Consider the following 19,566-nt stretch of genomic DNA (forward strand, 5'->3'; position numbering starts at 1 on the left):
ATGTTTTTAACCGAATAGCTTTGTAAATTTTACTTTATATGCACAATTTTCGCGTATATGTATGATAAATTATTTAAAAAACATTAAATAATTAAAATTTGTTATCCACAAGGTATATAATTTATTTACAATACAGTATTTGATGTTTTTAACCGAATAGCTTTGTAAATTTTACTTTGTATGCACAATTTTCGCGTATATCAAATAACCGAAATGTATGATAAATTATTTAAAAAACATTAAATAATTAAAATTTGTTATCCACAAGGTATATAATTTATTAACAATACAGTATTTGATGTTTTTAACCGAATAGCTTTGTAAATTTTACTTTGTAGTATTACTTCTTGGCTTCAAAGTGTATACACTTAAAAAATTCAAAACTTCAGAAAGTTGTACTGTTTTTACTTAATTTTATTAACATTTATTAAACACACAAAAAAAAGAGTATATAAATATATATATATCCCAATTTCCAGGGATATACACTTGTTTATAAAGAGATGTACGACGTTAATGTAACGAAGAATTTGTAATATACAGAAATGCGGAATATTTACAAAAGCAAACTTCCCATAGACCTCCAGACAACACAGTGGAAATCTTTAAGATACATATGTGTACATATATTTTTTTAGTTTTTGCTGATTTTTGTAAAGAACAATAGTGACTAGGCTGAAATTAACATTTTAGCGTTCAGGGGCTACAAAAAATAAGGTATTCAATTTAAATTATAAACGTGTTTTTAGCTCTTGAGAATATTCAACTATTGCTCTCTGAAAATCTCTGATGGGATCCTGCAGTGGATGGATATATAGATATTTGATCTACATACGCATTTTTTGCACATCTAGTTAAGGTAATTTAAGGTGCTTACAAGCTAGAAAAAAAAATGGATTACTCGATCAATATAACTTCGGAACACTGCTGCGGGATCGGATCCCGCGCCGGATACTAGAAGGTAACGCCCGGCATTATCCGCGACACATAGGCGCTGTGCGGCTTCCAGTCCAGCCGATCCAGATCGATGGTCAGCTTCGGCTGCTTGAACTGCGGCTGCTGGAGGTGATCGTGGATGGTCTTGGCCGTCACACAGATCACATTCTGGCCCTTCCAGTACTTGATCATCTTCATCGATTGCAGCGTATAGATGATGTCCTCCTGCGTGATGCCGCTCATCTCGCTCAGCTCCTTGATTGTCGTCTGCTCCGGCGAGCAGCGGTTCTTCATCAGCTCCAGCAGCGTGTACGCCCAGTAGCTGCGGTAGCTCAGGCGTCCCAGATCCGACAGTGGCTTCTCCGGGCTACCGATGACGCCCTCCTTGCGGGACAGCTCGTAGCTGAAAGCTATTAGCAGCTTACCGAATCCCTTGCGCTGATGCGGCGGCAGGACCAGGATGCAGGCCACATTGTAGTTGTCCATAGACTTCTTCTCCTTGGAAAAGTAGCCGACAATGTGGCTGCCCTCTCGGTCCGTTTCGCAGAGGATGTAAAAGTAGAACGGGTCCATGTCGAAATACAGAACCTTGTGGTCCAGAAAGAGCTTGGCCATCAGGCAGAGCAGCTGGCAGTAGAGCGGCTCCTCCTTCCCGTTCACCTCGAATATGGATATCTGGCCCTTGCGGTAGATCTCCCTGCCCGGCGGACGCCGGCGGTCGCACTGGTAGAGGTGGTAGGCATAGCTCTGGCGGTACCGCATGTACTTCAGGCAATACTCGCACACGTACAGCGTCCGCGACTTGCCAAACTCCTCGGGGAAGGGACTGAAGTACCAGGTGTCGATCTCGTAGTTGCCGAACTGCAGCTTGTCAATGTACTTGATCTTGGTGATAGATTCGTGCTCCTTCTCCGCCGCCGCCTGGGTGGCCGTCAGCTCGGCATGGCTCTTCTGGACGTGGTTGATCTCGTCGTAGCGCCGCTTCTGGTAGCGCGTCATCTTCCGGTCGCTGTAATCATACCGATTATTCTCGCACGGCGACAGATAGTAGTCCCGGTTGAGTCCCGACCGGTTCGGCCGCTGGGCGGAGCCGGCACTGCTTGCCGCCGCTGCCACTGCCTGCTGCTGTTGCTGCAGCATCTCCCGGCTGGTGCTGGGCTGGTCCGAGGCCAGCGGTGGCTGTGGCATCACCGTAATGCCACCCAAATCGTCGGCATTGTCCGATATGCGATGCCTGCCCACCCAGCCATCCAGGCGCCGATTTAGGCCGACATAGTGCACATAGTACTCGTACGGCGTGGCCGCGTTCTCCGTCGTCCGCGACTGCAGCACCTGGCCACGGTGGACGGTGCCGTCATCCCGCCTTATGTAGTAGATCTTCTCGGGGTCCTCACTTACATCTATCTTCTGCATCATGGGATCGCCGCTTATCACTGTGGTCATGGTCTCCGAGGTGGTACTGTCGTGCTCCACGGTCATGCCGTCCTCATCCTCGTCCTCCTCGTCCTCCACTTCCTCCTCCTCGTCCTCGTCACTGCAAGTCTCCTCGCTGCTGTCGCTCGAAATGGTCTCGACATTGGCCCCGAGCGCCGTCCGGTTGGGCAGCGACGCGGATGACGACGCGGACGGAGGTGGCGGTGGTGGCTGAATGGGCGGCGGCATGTTGCGCTGGCGGGGATCTCGCAATGCCAGGCGAAGCGGCATGAGGGCCTGTTGCACCTGTGCCTGCAGGTACGGCGGCGGCTCTTCGCCACCATCGTCCGTCGGCGAGTCGGGAGTCTCGGGGACCTCCGTTGGCAGTTTGCCCAGCGCCTTGAAGCCCAGCGGCGCCGGTATGGTGACCACCTCGGTGACAATGGCTTTGGTGGGGGCATCGGGATCGACAGTGTAGCCGGTGGCCGCCACATGAATCACCGTACTCGAGGAGGGCTCGTCGTCGGTTTCCATGTCGTGTCCCACCTCGACTTCAGCCTCTGGCTCCTGTTCCTCTGCGTGATTTGGTTCCTGCATTACTTCCTCTCCTTGCTCCGGCTCCGGCACTTGTTCCTCCTCTTGAGTTTCCGTCAGTTCCGCCTCCTGCTCTGGCTCCGGCTCGGGCTCTGGCTCGGGCTGCAGTTCTTGTTCGTGCCCCGGCTCCATTATTTGTTCCTGCTCCATTAATCCTTTCTGCTCCAATGTCTGTTCCTGTTCCGGCGGCTCCTGCTCTATTATTTGCTCTTGCAGCGGTTCCTCCAGCGGCTCCGGTGGCCTCTGCTGCTGTGGCGTCTCCTGCTCGCCCTCCTCCACCTCACTGATGTCATCATAGCGTGAACTACTGCCGCCGCCGCCGCTGGATGAACTGGAGGTATTGCTGGGACTGGTGTCGCGTCGTTCCCGCTTGCTGGGCGGCTCGCCCTCGGCGGACGTCTCCGTCGTTTGTGTGTTGTTGCTGAGGTCCAGGGACTGATCCGCCGACTGATCGGAGCCGCTGACATCTAGGCTGGCGGTCAACTCAGCCGCCGCATCCTGAACCGGCGTCCGCGGCGGTCCCGCGTCCATTGAGTAAACATACCTAGAGCCCTCCTCCGACGGCTGCTCCGGCTCTTGTTCCTTCTCCTCGTCGAGCTGCCGCTGCTGCTGGTGCTGCTGCTGCTCCTCCACGTGGCCAACGCGCGTCTGTTCGAGCTCGGCGTCGGACATGCTGCTTTCTTATTTACTCGAAAATCAATTGGAAATTGCGCCTTTTTTTCGACGAAAGAAAATGCAAAACGCTTGACGGATGTGATGGCACTCTGTCGATATGCAGAGTTATCGATGTTATTTCTAGAATTTTCATGAACTTTTTAAAAATGTTCTTAAGATATCTGTCCAAAAACGTTATCATTTAACGTAAGCCAAGTTGCGGTCTTGTGTGCGTATGTGTGAATTAATTATTTTCCAGCTTTGTTATCTATTTTTTTTTTTGTTTTTGGTCTGTTACTCTTTGGATAAAATATCGCATACATTTAAATAGTTTCTGCGATACTTTTCATAAACTAAAATATCGATAAGAATCTCTTCCGCGCACTTTACGATAACGAACTTTTTAAATATATTTAAATAATATTTTTTACAATTATGGCTGTTAAAAGTTAAAGAAAATTTTTTTTTTTTGTGGCAAAAGTTAAGTTTCTTGTATTTTTTAAATACTTTTATAGGAAATTCATATTGATAGTCCTGGTAAATCTATTGAATTTATCTACGCTCTCACTTGCATTTTCAAATCATTGAATAAAACATTTTCTTTCAATTATTTATTATTTTTATAATTTATATATTGCATTATAACGCTTTTGTCTCCTTTGTATAAGATTTATTAACATTTCCTTTATTAAATCCTTCTAATGGTAAAAATATATATGGAAAGGTTCTCTCGAATATGTTTTTAATTTATTTTCCGTAGGATTTTATTATCCATGTTTATTAGTTTAAATTATAGGGATTTCGTCCTGTCTGGCAATATATGTGCTCCAAACCAAATGATCTATTTGTTAAACCAAAGACGTTTCAAATATTTGTCGGAAATTTTTATTGAACAGCTATCCTACGGAAATAACGCGCAAACAATTATCGGTAGATTTATAAGTATAAATTGCTAAATACAGACAGCTAAAAGCACATTATGAATTTGGAATTCTTAATTCTTAGAAAATCGTAAATGCATCAATAACAAATGAAGAGGAGATGATGCATGCAGGATGCAGAGACCATTGCATTGTCCTCGGCTGAGTATACGTCAGATCGCGGGCTCCGTACATATAGCTATGTTCATATATCAATATACATATATGTGGGTAAGTCGTCTACGATGCGCGGTCTCCTATGGCCACTGTCCGACGTGTGTCGAGTAAGGATTAAGATTTGGATATTCCATCACATCAATTGTTCTCCGGCTGACTAGTGAACCCCGTCCGGGTTCGCATCTCTTCCTCCGCCGGCTGACTAGCGCAGGGGCAACTGTCGGTGCTGTCCCCGGTCGTAAAAGAGCAGATATGCCGGCACGCTGAGCACCTCATCGATGCTCACCTCCCGCACAATGGTGTCCGATGTGTAGAACCAGCTGAAAAAGGGAGAGACTCAATGTCACTATGGGGTTCGGTAGAACAAATAACAAGGGGAGACTCACCGATGGGCATTCCGCAGGGAGCCGCGACGATAGGTCACAAAGTGACCGCTGTTCGCCTCGCCCGAGTGCACCACCACGGCCAGCAGGCGGTACAGGTTCTTGGGGAACATGGTGCCGAAGCCCTCGCCACCACCCAGGCCATTGTTCATCGGCAGGCTGGTGGAAAACAGCGACATGGTCGAGCCCCAAGGAGTGCCAGCCTGGAAAGGTAATACAAATATATGTTAAATGTTTTAAGTTCAATCGCACAAAATAGAAAGAGAAAGATAATTGCTATCTGCTGTTCTCTGGATGAAATTCTTTATATATTCTCACCTGACTATTGAGATGCGGCTGCACGAAGCTATACGGTGCCATGGACAGGCTCTCGGGGAAGTGAACAAAGTCCTGACGCTTGCAAACCTGCCCGGTGGGCAGCCAGACCGTGCGCGCCACATGAATGCACAGGCATGCCGGCAGCTTGGCAAACGTCACTGACTTGGTGTGCGTAGTCGTCTCATTGCAGGAATCGCACTTGACGTCGCTGAGATCCTCGGACGTGATGTAATCGCTGAGCAAGTGGCCCAAGCTCTGTCCACTCCGCCGCTGCGGCGGCAAATTCAATGTGATGCTGTCGAACTTATCGTAGCGCACCGCCGACTTGGAGCCACATCCGTTGCAAACGATCTGGGCGCCCATGGCGCCCTGGAAGGGATGCGCCACCTGGCTGGGCATCATATTCGACCAGATGGATACACGGCCTGGGCCACGATGCAAGCGCTCCAGCGACCGGCACGAGCTGGACACCCGACGATTAAGGCCCTCGCCCATTTCCTGGGATTGCGGTTGCCTTGGTCGCGACAGCCGCTCGCCGCCCAGAGTAGGCGTTGGCGTGGTCAACGCATCCACTTCGCTGGCCAGCGGAAAGCCAAACGGCGTTCCGGGCGACACTGCATCCAGCAGCAGGGAACCCAAACGATCCGAGCCCTCGCGCTCGCAAACGGAGGCCGGCGAATCCGGTGTGTGGGCCTCGGAGCGCACCAGCCGCGTGAGACTGGTGCTTTCGTCATACTCCATGTTGAGGAAGTCGGTCAGCATGGCGCTCGAGGGCCGATTGGGCTGTTCTCCAATGCCCCGCTGGCTGGCGCTTGGTCCGGCAGCCATGGCGCTTATGGGTCGGAATCCACCGACGGGCGTGGCGGTACCCAGGCCAATGCTGCTACTCGCGTCATCGTTGTCCGTGCCCGGGCCTTGTGGCAGGGCGTCCGACAAACAGCCTAGGGGCTGCGGCCGTATGGCCTCCTCCTCTAGGGAGGAGAGCAAAACATGGAACAACTCGTGGGCATCGTGCTCCTCCTGCGGTATCACCCAGCCCAACGCGTTCAGGGCGCGCAGCACAGCCCCCGGTGAGTGGGGATCACCGCGCAGCGTGGCATGTGTGCCGTTCACCACCTCCAATGTGTTCAGCATCGAGCTAATCAGGCTCCGGCGGTCGGGGGAGGCACCGTTGTACAGCTGCAGCCAGGCGATGAACTGCGGACAGGCCGCCAAAGCCTGGAGCAGGGTGTTTAGGAAGCAAGTGCGCCCAAAGTTGTGCAGTCCGGCGATTTGACCGCGTCGCTGGCGCAAGCGGGAACCTGCCAGAGGAGTCCATGAAGTTAAGGAAGCAAATAAAAGGCATTTGACACTCACCCGAGGGCCCCCAGAAGACAAACGCTCCCACAACGGCGGCCACCGTCACTCCGGCGGCCATTAGAATCTTTTCGCTCTCCATTTGATTCCTGATCCTGCCCTGTGCCCGTCTCCTCCTCGCTTTTTGGGGGGTTGCAAAAAGTGCCAATTAAAGACACTGGAGGCACGTCTACAGCATGGACTCCTCCAGTCCGGGAGATCCGCTGCGTGTAGAAAATATGGCAATATTGTCTTTTTGGGCAAAACAACAAATTCCCAAACGGAAACACTAGAATTTTTGATTGAAAATGAAAATTTTGTGTCTGCTCCTCGCCTAGAGGTTGCCACCCTGAGGACAGTGTGCACCCATGGCGATATGGCTACGCTACCGATTAATGTACGATATCAACTGAACATTCAACAGTAGGTGGCGCCGTAGTAACTAATTTAGGCAAATCCTACTTTTCTTTTCCCAACATGTGAAAAAATATATATATGTGAGATAAGTAAATGTGTTTGGTTACGCCACAGCTCTCATGTAACAGCAAAAGGCAAAGACGAAGTCCGCCTATAGATAATGTCTGCCTATCGATAAGCGATAGGCCAGCACAGCTGCGAAATTTTGTGTGGGGGCAGGGGAATGGCAAAAGTAAGAGGAAGAGGGAAACGAAAACATAAGGCAGACACAACAAACAAAGCTGGCGACGCAAACGTCGGTTTGAAAAGTTTTTATTTGGAAATTGGTCACCGTTTGTGATAGGTTGTAACACTCGGCAACTCGGCATGCAAAAAGTGCAAAGAAATTAGGGAGGAGAGCAAATTAATTCCTAAATTTGTAAGTGATTGAAAAGGTGAATAAAAAAACAGTGCAGCCCCCCGATTGATGCACGTAATTGCAGTAGTCTGGAAGCTTCTATTGTTTTCTCGACTGGTAAGTTTGGAGAGTTGATCAACCAACCACCCCCTTTCGCCCCATTAAGCGACGGCCTTGTGTCCATTTCCCAATTTTCCCCCAGCTGAGAATGCTGCGCAATAGGCAGCAGCGAAGAGGGGGAAAAAACAAATACACACGAGACTTTTAATCGCTTCTCTGTTTTCGCTGGCTGCTTTATTGCGCCGTTTGTTTACGTCTCCCCTTTCGCTCGCTGGCGTTGTGCAATTTGTGCTCTAATTCTCTGCATTTAATTTTGGAAACTATGTCGAATTGCATTTTCTAGCTGCTTCTAGAATATTCGAATTGATTCGAGATTTTTCGGTTACACTCTTGAATCTATCTGTTTTTGTTTTGCTTTGCTGCTGCTGTTCGTTTCTTTGTTAAACACACACATGCTCACACCAGCTTGGGCTCTCTGTGTGTGTGTGTTAGTCACGTTTAACGGCTTTCCCAGCTTGGCTGCTTACAGTGGGAATTGGTTAACAACATTGCTTTTAACGGTTTCGAAATATTGCGATTTTACCATGGAAAAGTAAATCTGATTTGAGCTTATAAATATTTGCTTCGAATATATTTTATTGTAATATACTTTACCCTGAAGACACTAGTTCTTATTGGAACTTTGTTTCGTTTCGAACTGATTGTTGTGGCCGTCAAAACAAAAATAGAAAACACACAAAATTTCAAAATTATTTATTTATATTTATTATTTCATTTTTTATTGCACAATTTGTATTGAGCCATTTCTAGGAAAAAATGTGTACACTTGTATACAGAGGTGTTTGTGGTATTGCTAAATACTATTTTGAAAAATAGACAAAATAGTTTTACATTAAATTCATTCTCAATTTTACATGCAGTTTTTATAAAAATTTGTCCTCAACTTATTATATTATCTGATAAATTAAAGGTATACCCTTCTGTGTTATATACCCAATAGCCACTGTATTTAAGTCCCTCATTTCGTACTCTTACCAGGCGAACCAGTAACCCCCAGTGGAGCTTCGACGAAGACCTCGAACAAAGGAACAAAGAAAGCACAGCGCAATTGCAATTGCTGGCACAAAAAAAAAATAATAATAAATAAATAAAACCACCTCGAACCGGTGGTAACCAAATTTGGCTTTGGCTCAAAACCAGTTGCTAAGATCTTAGATCTACGTCGCATTTCCGCCTTTACCTGGCAACAAAGAGAACAAGCCGCTAGCATGGATGCCCAGGAGAACAGGGGACAGCCGCAGGCGAAGGACGAACATCGCATCCGCACGGACAGCGAGAGCTCTGTGGATAGTTTGACGCGCTTTGTGCTGCCCAGCCTGGACGGTTCGCCGCCGAAAATAGTGACCCTGGACGAGGTGTCCAGCATGTTCAAGGACCTGCGCAACATGGAGCTGGCCCACGAGATAGCCCTCAACCCGGACTTTAAGCTGCAGCAGTATGAGCCGCCGTCGAACAGCCTGGAGGGTGCTATCAAGCGGAGTGTGCACAAGGCTTTCTGGGAATTGCTTCGCGAGCAGCTGGAGCGGCAGCCGCCCTCCTACGACCAGGCCATTCGCCTGCTGGCCGAGATCAAGGAGATCTTCCCCCAGCTGCTGTCCCCAAACAATGAGCGGACCGTGGCCCACATCAACGAGGTGCTGGACGAAACCGTCATTCAGCAGCAGGCAGAGCGAGGAGTGCTGGACTTTCGCGCGTATGCCAACTTTGTGATCAACATCCTTTCGCGCTCCTGCTGCCCGGCGAGGGATGAGGCCGTGGCCAAGATACGGGAAATCGAAGATGTGGTGGACACCTTTCGCAGCATCCTCGAGCTGATGAGCCTGATGAAGCTGGACATGGCCAACTTTATGCTGACGCTGGCGCGCAAGGAGATAGCAGCCAATTCGGTGGAATATGAAAAGCAGAAGTTCAGCAAGTATATGCGCGAGTACATGGGGAATGGTAAGATAGAGCCTTAAGTCGATCTTCTGATTGAACTGCATTTTAAATCTTATATTCCCTATTTCAGGCTATAGCTTTCCGGCCACCGAGGACTGGCTGCAGCGCAATCGTGCCGGCAGCAATGCGGACGAGACTATATACAATGCCTACATACAGCTCATCGATTATCCGGCGGACAAGGAGTTCCCCGAACTGCTGCGCATTGACAAGGATCGCTTTGCCGGCCTCAGTTGGCGCGCCCAGCGCCTGATCTTATGCGCCTCGCTCATCTCCATTGCCCAGAGCACGCCCATTATTTCGCAGCGTCGCGAGAATCGTCTCGAGCTTTCTAAGCAGCTGGACATTATCGTGCAGGATGTCAAGAACCAAGAGTGAGCATCTACTTGAAGTCTTTTTATTTCAAAGATTAACTGTGGTGGTATTTGCAGGCAAGTAGCCACTGCCATTGACGCCTGCTACGAGCAGATACGCGCCTTTGTCAACCAGGCCTTACAGAAGGAGCAACTGCCGGCCATGAACGATGCCGACCAGGCGGCGCTCAAGAATCAGGTGCTAAAGCTGGGCAACAAGGCCTCGCCGGTGCCTAGTTTAATGGGTGAGTGCTTGCATCTTGCCTATCTATGTCTTCCCCTATAATGCATATCCCATATTTTAGCCAAGCGCCTGGATGGCTATGTGCGCGTTGCCTTGCGCTCGAATGGCAGCATACCGCCCCCACCTGCCGGATTTGTGGATTACCAGGAGGAGCTAGTTGCATTTATCGCTTCGTTCCGGCGTTTGGTTTCCTACAATCATGCCGTTTTCGGCGAACACTTTCACCGAATCCTCAACAAGACCATGGCCATGGAACCAGAGGGTGCCGAAGCCAGTCCAGCTGGCGATGGAATAGCCACTGGCCAGGCCCAAACCGCCAAGCCTTAAGCAGCAGTTATTTACAACCGAAAAACACACACAAGCCACAAGAAGAATCTGAAGGAGATCTGGAGTGTTGGCAGCATCTGGAGCTGGACTTGGAACAGAGCTCCCCGGAGGAGAAAGAGAGAGAGAGCACCCGCCCATCTGTATCTCCCAGTTCGCTGATAATTTCATGTCCACCACCAACAAGAAGAAACCGAGCAAAACACCATGGAAACCAAGCCCTCGGGTGGAGAGGAATGCGCTCTAGGGCGACTGTGATAACAAATAACATAACAAGAAGAGAAATGGAAGAAAGCACGAGGAAATTAAAATTAGGTCCTTTCGTGGGGCAAAATTAATGGAGGCTCCAACGTGCTCGCTCCCCCGTTGAATTCGGACTCAGATGCAGATCGGTTAACGAACCATCCCCCCTTATTAAATATACACAATGAATAATTAAATATATATGTATACAATGTGGACACTAAACCTGGACTAATCGTTATTCTCTGGACTAGACCCTGTTAGGTAAGACCGTGAGGCAAATCCCCCCAAGAATGGTTCTCTTTTACGATAGAAAGTGGGACGTTGCGTGGATCGTGGCAGATTTATATATAAATAAGATATACATTTACTTAGTTTATCAAATGATATATAATAAAATAATTGAAATTTTATCTGAAGTAAGACTGTTTTTGATGGGATTTAAGCTACGTATGTACACACATATATAGAAAAATAGAGCTGTATGAAAAACTAGAGGTTTATTTATCATAGTTTCGGGTAAAACTCATTTATATATATATATATATTAAGAGTATTCATATTTTTATTATAATATAGTTTATTTTTGTATTACTCTTGATATTGTTATAATTATTTCTCACGTATCCTCTCGAAACTTCCCTTATATTTTTATTTTCAATATTCGATTATAACAATCTTAGTATTTCGTAAAATAATTAACATTTACCTCTTTTTTATACCAATGCAGGATGAAAAAGTCTTCTCCGATCATATTAAGTTACTGCTTTCTTTGTCTATATTTATTTATATTTTTATTTAATTTTTTATTCTACAAATCAAAGTTAAAAAACTTATACCTATGCCAAAAATGCATTAATTTCGATTCGGAAAGTTGTTCTGTTCTAGATTTTAATAGGTTAATAAATCTGCATACCTAAATTACACCTATAAACCATTCGAATTTTTGTCGATTTTTCAATATGTTAACAATGAAAAAAACGACTAAAAAATTGTGGAAATAATTTTAAAAAATTTTGTTTTCTTTTTAATGGATAGAAAGATTCGCATGTTTATGCTGATCAAGAATATCTATGGAATATAGGGTCGCAAATGACTCCTTCACTTCTTTTTAAGCTTCTGACTGAAATCTGAATACAATTCTTGAGGCGATATTTTGATATTTTAATATGATTTTTTATTTTACAAATCAAAGCTTAAAAAAATCATAACTATGCCAAAAATGCATTAATTTCGATTCGGAAAGCTGTTCTGTTCTAGTTTTAAATCGTTTATTAAATCTGCATATTCAAATTAAATTTTTAAGCTATTCCAAATTTTGTCGATTTTTCAATATGTTAACAATGAAAAAACCGACTAAAAAATTGTGGAAATAATTTTAAAAAATTTTGTTTTCTTTTTAATGGCTAGAAAGATTCGCATGTTTATGCTGATCAAGAATATATATGGATTATGGGGTCGGAAATGACTCTTTCACTTATTTTTAAGCTTCTGACTGAAATCTGAATACAATTCTTGAGGCGATATTTTGATATGATTTTTTATTTTACAAATCAAAGCTTAAAAAAATCATAACTATGCCAAAAATGCATTAATTTCGATTCGGAAAGCTGTTCTGTTCTAGTTTGAAATAGGTTATTAAATCTGCATACTCAAATTACATTTTTAAGCTATTCCAAATTTTGTCGATTTTTCAATATGTTAACAATGAAAAAACGACTAAAAAATTGTGGAAAAATTTTAAAAAATTTTGTTTTCTTTTTAATGGCTAGAAAGATTCGCATGTTTATGCTGATCAAGAATATATATGGATTATGGGGTCGGAAATGACTCTTTCACTTATTTTTAAGCTTCTGACTGAAATCTGAATACAATTTTTGAGGCGATATTTTGATATGATTTTTTATTTTACAAATCAAAGTTTAAAAAAATCATAACTATGCCAAAAATGCATTAATTTCGATTCGGAAAGCTGTTCTGTTCTAGTTTTAAATAGTTTATTAAATCTGCATTCTAAAATTAAATTTTTCAGCTATTCTAAATATTGTCGATTTTTCAATATGTTAACAATGAAAAAAACGACTAAAAAATTGTGGAAATAATTTTAAAAAATTTTGTTTTCTTTTTAATGGCTAGAAAGATTCGCATGTTTATGCTGATCAAGAATATATATGGATTATGGGGTCGGAAATGACTCTTTCACTTATTTTTAAGCTTCTGACTGAAATCTGAATACAATTCTTGAGGCGATATTTTGATATTTTAATATGATTTTTTATTTTACAAATCAAAGCTTAAAAAAATCATAACTATGCCAAAAATTCATTAATTTCGACTCGGAAAGCTGTTCTGTTCTAGTTTTAAATAGGTTATTAAATCTGCATACTCAAATTAAATTTTTAAGCTATTCCAAATTTTGTCGATTTTTCAATATGTTAACAATGAAAAAACGACTAAAAAATTGTGGAAAAATTTTTTAAAAATTTTGTTTTATTTTTAATGGCTAGAAAGATTCGCCTGTTTATGCTGATCAAGAATATATATGGATTATGGGGTCGGAAATGACTCTTTCACTTATTTTTAAGCTTCTGACTGAAATCTGAATACAATTCTTGAGGCGATATTTTGATATTTTAATATGATTTTTTATTTTACAAATCAAAGCTTAAAAAAATCATAACTATGCCAAAAATTCATTAATTTCGACTCGGAAAGCTGTTCCGTTCTAGTTTTAAATAGGTTATTAAATCTGCATACTCAAATTAAATTTTTAAGCTATTCCAAATTTTGTCGATTTTTCAATATGTTAACAATGAAAAAACCGACTAAAAAATTGTGGAAATAATTTTAAAAAATTTTGTTTTATTTTTAATGGCTAGAAAGATTCGCCTGTTTATGCTGATCAAGAATATATATGGATTATAGGGTCGGAAATGACTCCTTCACTTATTTTTAAGCTTCTGTCATTTAATTAGCTAGATTTGGCTTGATAATAGCCAGCATACACAGCACTACCGATGGTTTTACATCACTGACACCCGCAACAATAACACGTGCGGAATTTGAAATTTCTTGTCTGGCATCGTTAATCCCACCTGTAGGAGCCGAAAATGGATACCGGCGAAGGTAAGAAGAGAATCCCCTTGACCAGAGTGACCGTAAATAACCGCACTTGCACCCGCAGAGCTGAGGTCCTGGCTGCTGGAGAAGAGCAAGCCCTTCGCGGCACGTGTTGACTTTGCCCTACGAGTCTGGCAATCCGTGGAGTTTCCCTATCCCGACAAGTACGATATCATTATCCGATGGCTGGGTGAATCTCTGCCCAACTGCAGGAAGAAGGAGCCCTTGCCCATGCAGCAACTGAAGGATCTCTTTGCGCTGCGTGCCCAACCCGGACTGGTCGGTCAGGAGTGCAAGACGCTGCTGATTAGAGCGCTTCTATCCATTGTCTCCCGCGACGAGCAAGCAAATGTGGCTGTCCTCGAGCTGCTGCCCAGTCTGCTGGACTGTGAGCTGCTTCAGGACGCCCTGCGTGCGGACTACGAGCTGCTGTGCGAGTGCTACGCCAGCCTGTTCCGGTGCCACCAGCAGTGCGTGAAGCAACAAAAACAGCTGACGACATCCTCCCATGCCGAGTTCCTTGTGCCGGTGATCAAGCAGCTGGCGGAGTTTGCTCGACGCTCCCAGAAGCTCCCCGAGTTACGCGAATGCTACAATGCCAGAACTGTGCGTCCGTTGACCGAGCTCTTGCTCACTCTAAAGTCTGCCAGTCTGGTAGAGGAGCTGGCCGAGCTGGAGAAGCAGATGAAGGACACATTTGACCAAAACCGCAGCGTCAGCCAGCCGCTGCATGTCACCCTGCTCCTCCTGGAGGCCGCCGTCTTCAACAATCGTTACGAGCCCCTTCAGCTGGCGGTTATTGTGCGTGCCGTCTTCTCGAAGAACGAGACCTCACTGCCCCTGGCCGCCTATCTGCTGATGTCGCTGCGCAAATATGACATATCCCTGCAGTTCAACATGAACCGGGAGAGAAAGAAAAATCGGGCTAAGGAGGACAGTAAGAAAAGCAAAGTGCTGGAGGAGGCGGAGGCGGAGGCGGAGGACACCGAGATCAAAGTGAAAGCCTTAAGCGCCTTCGATTTTATCGCCGAGCAACTGCTTCAATTGGCGCGCCAGCACCGAAAAACGCATTTAAAGGAGCTGCTTGTCCTACTGTGCTCTGCCCTGCGGCTGAATCCCCTGCTGCTAGATCAGAGCGTCTACCAGATCACCGTTTGGCTGCTAACAGCCCACAAGGAAACGGCCGAGGAGGAGCGGCTTTACTCGGAGTATCTCGTCCTGCTGCTGGACATGTTTCGCCGTCTAAGTCGGGCCGAGAGATTTGTCATGAATCTCCTGAAGTCACTAAAGGAGTGGCTATCAGTCTATCAGTTGCCCAATGCCATCCATGGTGAGGCTAAGAAGCGCCGTCTTCAGGATTCTGAATCTGAATCTACGAAGGCAACGGACGCCGAGGGACAGCACTATTTGCGTGAGATCTTTGCGGGATCATCCTCTGCTGAGGCGGCGGCAACTCCCTCGTCGCATGATGCCTTTAAGCAGCTCGCCCAGACCTGGCCCAGCCACTCTGCCGGGGTGGCCTTCACGCGCCTGGTCAGTCACCTGATGACCAAGCCCTCGCTGGTGATTTGGAGGACCCTGCTCCACTCGTTTGTGGAATTGCTGCAGCAAGAGCAGCAGCAGACGCTGCCTGGTAACCTGGACTTTGCCCGCGAACTCCATGCGGCCCTGCTGTGCCAGTATTTAAGTGGGACTCGGCTGGCCGAACAGCTGCACCTCCACCAGACGGAGATAGAGCAGCAGCTGCAGCACACCGCCCAGGTGCTGGAGCAGTTTGGTCGCCGCCTGCTCAGCCAGGAGCACAACCGCCGCCTGATGAACGCCTTCCTCGAGTGCACCGAGCGTGCCAGTGGCCTGGAGCTGCTCCTGGCCTACTATTGGCCCGACGGCCACGCCTCCAGACAGCGAAAGCTCCAGCTGAGAAGCTTCCTCCCACCCGCGGAGTGGACACTGATCCAACAGAGGGTGCACAACTTCGGCAAGAGCTCGTGCCGACAGCGCCTGCAGCGTTTAGAGTTACAGCTGGCGGAGAGTGGCTGGCTTCTGCAAGAGAACCAGCGCAAAGCAAGCTGTTCGGACGCCTTGGCTGAGGCATTGGGGCCGCAGCAGCTGTTCCGGCTCACCCGGAGCCAGAAGCAGCTGCGCCTGAGATTACGGTCAGATCAGGACAGGGAGGAGGATAACCTGGAAGATGCGCAGTGCGTGGAGCTGCTCGCCTTGCAGCTGCTCAGCACTTATGCCAAGGCAGTGAAGAAGGCCAAGGGCTCACTGCTGGCCAAGCTGTCCCTGGAGGAGAAGGAACCACTAGAAGAGGCCGTCCTGATTGGCTTCATCAAGGAAAAGACCCAGAGGCAGCTGCAGTTGCCCTGTGCCCGACAGCTGCTGGAGTCCCTGCAGCGCCTCCCCCTGGCTCAGTTGCCCAGCTCCATACGTTCTCGCCTTTGGCTGGTGATCTTCGCGCTCTACCGCGACCTCAGCTGCTCCGACCAGCCGGAGGAGGTGGTCCACCTGGTCCTGGAGCTTCTGATAGGTAAGGATCTTACTGCAAGTCACTTATTCGAGTATAACGAAGAAACTCATTACTCCCATTCGTCAAAACAGATTTAATGCACTTTGGTCAACCGCTGCCCCTCTGCTCATACTTCGGGCAGCTCAGCGATTTGCTCGAGCTGATCCCCACCAACTCGGCGGCTTCCTGGAGCTTCTACGAAACGCTCTTTGCCCGCTGCATCCGACGACAGAGCGCGGGCTATGAACCATTCCTGGCCAGCTGCACGGAGTTTCTGCGGACGGAATTGGCTGCCAACGGAAAGCTCCAAGCGGATCAGTGCCGCCTCCTACTGCTGGCAATCGAAACGCTGTCGAGCGTGACGGGTGTGCAGGGCAGGAAGATGCAGCGGCAGCTCCAGCCACTGGTTGAGATCTACGGCGAGATGGTGAACCACAAGTTCCGTTCGAAGAAGAGTAAGGAGGCGGCTGCCTACAAGAAGTTTGTGGACAACACACTGGCCGGTTATGCGACGTATGTGAGCAGCTGCATCAATAGCTTGGCACGACAGGAGCGGGCGACCGAACAGCGGGCCAAAAAGGAGACGGTTGCGGAAGAAGAGCCACCAGCTGGCAAGCGAAATAAGAAGGCCAAGGCTGAGCAGGAGCAGGATCAACAGGCCATGGCCACGGTGCAGCCCATTGATGACAACTTCCGACGCATCTGCAAGATCTACATTGGTCACTCGGTAAGCTTGGTAGCGTGCTGTGGTTTCCTTAAAGTCCTAACACTATCCGCCCTTTAGCTTAACTATCGCAACGCTCATGCCATCCGCCTGCTGAACGTGGCCCTCACCCATCGGCAGCTACTCCATCTGGATCCGGATGAGATCGAGTTCGTGTTGAGCAGCTACTGGCGCCAACTGAACGCGGACATCGAGGCGGGCGGCGACATCAGTTCCCTGGAGTGCCTGGAGCCCGCCATCCGGCTGATCATCGGCTACAAGACCAACGAGGACTTCCTGCTGATCCTGCGCCGCCTCTCCAGTCAAGTGGAGCAGATGCCACGCCCAGAGACCCCGGTGCAGCACACGGCCCTCCGGAATGTGCTGACGCTTCTCGCGCTGTTCGCCAAGTGTTCGCTGAGCAGCGTCAAGGCAGCGGTGAGTAGACAGACACCAATATTCCTGTCAGGGACTTGATGCATCTTCTCTCTTTCCCAGATGCTCAACGAGCACTTTGAACTGATTAGCGTGAGCGTAGCCTTGCGCCTGCCCGAGCCGCACGATGCGACGTATCGCGACCATGCCCTCCGTCTGCTGGATGCCCAACGCAACCTGGCCGGCAACCGCACCGTGCCGCTGACCGGTGAGACGCTGGATTGTTTGCTCGGCGCCATGCTGGACGTAGACATCAAGCACTTAATGGGTCGCGGCACGTGGCAGGACTTTGTGGATTTGTACGGGGCCATTACGGAGAATCTGTTGGTGCTGCTGAAGCAGCACGGAAACCTAATGGCCGACAGGGCCGCCCAGTTGAGTGCGTTGTGTCAGGACCTGGTGCAGGGCATCGTTGGCTATCGGGCGGAGCGGAAGCAGGCCCAGGATCTGAGCGAAACTGAGCTAGACGGCCTGGCGGATTTGGGCCTGAAGCTGGCCACGGTTATGGCAACGGTGGCAGGGACCCAGGCCTTGGCCGTCAAGCGCGTAGCGCCCTTCCTGCTCATCTTCACCATCCGCCAGATGGTGGCCACCGAGCGGCCCACCACGTTGTTTGAAAAGGTGCGTCACGTTGAAGTAATGCGTATTTAAACTCATTAACCCGTAATCCCGTTCCAGGTCAAGGTGCATATAGTGCGTGTGTGCCACGAGCTGATTGGCATCTGTGACCACCGTGTCGGCCACTTTATACTGCGTTCCAGCAGCGAGGCGGGCGCACGCCTGTACGAGGGACTGGTGAAGGAGCACGACAAGTACCACAAGTTCAGAGGAAAAGTTTAGGTGTTTTTTGATTGGTGTTCTAGCTATTTATGTTTTTATTTGCATTATTCTAAAAATACAAATGTGGAAGAAAATGAGACCAAAAGCCTTAAATTCTAATGAACACAGCGAGTTATTTGGCTGTAGACTGGGAAGCCCCCTCAGGTATGGAACATCTGGCAGCGTTCGCAGAGTGGACTCTCCGGGCAGTCATCACTGGAGTAGGAAAGAGGCATTAGCGTTTGGAGGACTTTGATTGAATCTCTACTTACAATACGGTGACACAGCTGCGGCAAATAAACTCGCTGCACTCGGAGCACGAATAACCGCACTCCTCGCAGAGGTCCATGTCGCAGTTGATGCAAGTGCCGTGAATGAGTGTTTGGCGCTGGCAGCAGCGCGACTTGCGGCGCTCCAGGGCCGGATTCTCGGAGTCCGGACGCATGTCGCGCAGCAGAATGCTCCCGTCGCCGAGCAGGAAGTAGTGCTCGTGCAAGGCAGTATGTTCCTCAGGACGTTCCTGGTTAGCGGCAGCACCCTCGAAGAGCATCTTGGTTGTTCTCTCTGCAAAAGTTATGATGAAAAGAAAGTTATCATTAGATGTGGCAAAAGACCGATAACTTATTTGGTCGAAAGGACATTGACATCGAGAGGTGGGCCACTTTAAGTGTTAGTTTTAAAAGTACCAGTGCCAGCAGAACAAAATCACGACTTACATACGATTTATTTTCCTAGTACACAAAAAATTTTGATGCTGACCGATAATTTTGAAAATAAACTAGCAAGTTGCCGTCGTCATATGTAAGTTATTTAAGCTTTTAAAGCAAAGCCAACCCAACTCAATTATCTTCGAATAACAATACAAAACCGGGAAGATACTTAAAAGTATAAACATAATCCTTAACTACGCCCCTCACATACTCACCATGAACCTCCCGCATCTTTGCGGGGTCGCGGGCGTCGCTCATCTTCTGGCTGACCCAGACCTTCCTCTGTATGGGATTGTTGTTGGCGTCATCGTCGTGGCCGTCAATCGAACGCGAACGTTTAGCGGCCTTGTGCTCCATGGATTAAGGGAATATTAAATGTCCGCGACTTACAAATTGGGCTTTAAAGGCGACTCCATTACCTGTTGCCGGTGACAGTATTGGTCAGCGCCATGGCCAAGTGCTGGCAAGCGCTTGCAGTTTTCTAATAGTCACCAGGCTTATATT

The 19,566-nt window shown here is 47.6% G+C and overlaps 5 protein-coding genes across 7 annotated transcripts; 2 read left to right on the forward strand and 3 right to left on the reverse strand.

Moving 5' to 3' along the window:
• Window positions 1–396: 396 nt before the first annotated feature.
• mof (males absent on the first) lies at window positions 397–3,733 on the reverse strand. The gene has a single exon (XM_020950964.2). It carries the CDS (start codon window positions 3,613–3,615, stop codon window positions 955–957), a length of 2,661 nt encoding a protein of 886 aa, XP_020806623.2. The 5' UTR covers window positions 3,616–3,733; the 3' UTR covers window positions 397–954.
• Window positions 3,734–4,466: 733 nt separating this feature from the next.
• On the reverse strand, window positions 4,467–7,159 carry Usp30 (ubiquitin specific protease 30). The gene is made up of 4 exons (XM_020950970.2): window positions 6,752–7,159; window positions 5,396–6,696; window positions 5,081–5,280; window positions 4,467–5,014 (listed from the first exon to the last, which is right to left on the reverse strand). Exons 1-4 carry the CDS (start codon window positions 6,831–6,833, stop codon window positions 4,897–4,899), a joined length of 1,701 nt encoding a protein of 566 aa, XP_020806629.2. The 5' UTR covers window positions 6,834–7,159; the 3' UTR covers window positions 4,467–4,896.
• A 6-nt stretch (window positions 7,160–7,165) lies between these two features.
• On the forward strand, window positions 7,166–11,185 carry LOC110182829 (T-complex protein 11-like protein 1). Its single transcript, XM_020950962.2, has 5 exons — window positions 7,166–7,661; window positions 8,643–9,605; window positions 9,673–9,976; window positions 10,034–10,200; window positions 10,261–11,185. The coding sequence occupies exons 2-5, from the start codon at window positions 8,873–8,875 to the stop codon at window positions 10,524–10,526; spliced, it is 1,470 nt and encodes a 489-aa protein (XP_020806621.2). The 5' UTR covers window positions 7,166–7,661; window positions 8,643–8,872; the 3' UTR covers window positions 10,527–11,185.
• A 2,538-nt stretch (window positions 11,186–13,723) lies between these two features.
• On the forward strand, window positions 13,724–18,452 carry LOC110182832 (uncharacterized). Its single transcript, XM_020950965.2, has 6 exons — window positions 13,724–13,892; window positions 13,951–16,416; window positions 16,488–17,122; window positions 17,180–17,536; window positions 17,597–18,154; window positions 18,212–18,452. The coding sequence occupies exons 1-6, from the start codon at window positions 13,877–13,879 to the stop codon at window positions 18,371–18,373; spliced, it is 4,194 nt and encodes a 1,397-aa protein (XP_020806624.2). The 5' UTR covers window positions 13,724–13,876; the 3' UTR covers window positions 18,374–18,452.
• Window positions 18,356–19,548, reverse strand: LOC110182835 (uncharacterized). 3 transcript variants are annotated; one of them, XM_020950968.2, is made up of 3 exons: window positions 19,278–19,548; window positions 18,625–18,916; window positions 18,356–18,568 (listed from the first exon to the last, which is right to left on the reverse strand). In XM_020950968.2, the coding sequence occupies exons 1-3, from the start codon at window positions 19,417–19,419 to the stop codon at window positions 18,514–18,516; spliced, it is 489 nt and encodes a 162-aa protein (XP_020806627.1). In that variant the 5' UTR covers window positions 19,420–19,548; the 3' UTR covers window positions 18,356–18,513. The 3 variants fall into 3 exon arrangements, with proteins under 3 accessions (XP_020806627.1, XP_020806628.1, XP_086696013.1); XM_020950969.2 differs by lacking the exon at window positions 19,278–19,548 and adding an exon at window positions 19,069–19,275; XM_086839887.1 differs by lacking the exon at window positions 19,278–19,548 and adding an exon at window positions 18,974–19,137.
• Between the last annotated feature and the right edge of the window lie 18 nt (window positions 19,549–19,566).

Source organism: Drosophila serrata, unplaced genomic scaffold (assembly GCF_035046125.1).
Source record: "Drosophila serrata isolate PLE 108 unplaced genomic scaffold, ASM3504612v1 contig_378, whole genome shotgun sequence".
NCBI classification, from domain to species: Eukaryota; Metazoa; Arthropoda; class Insecta; order Diptera; family Drosophilidae; genus Drosophila; species Drosophila serrata.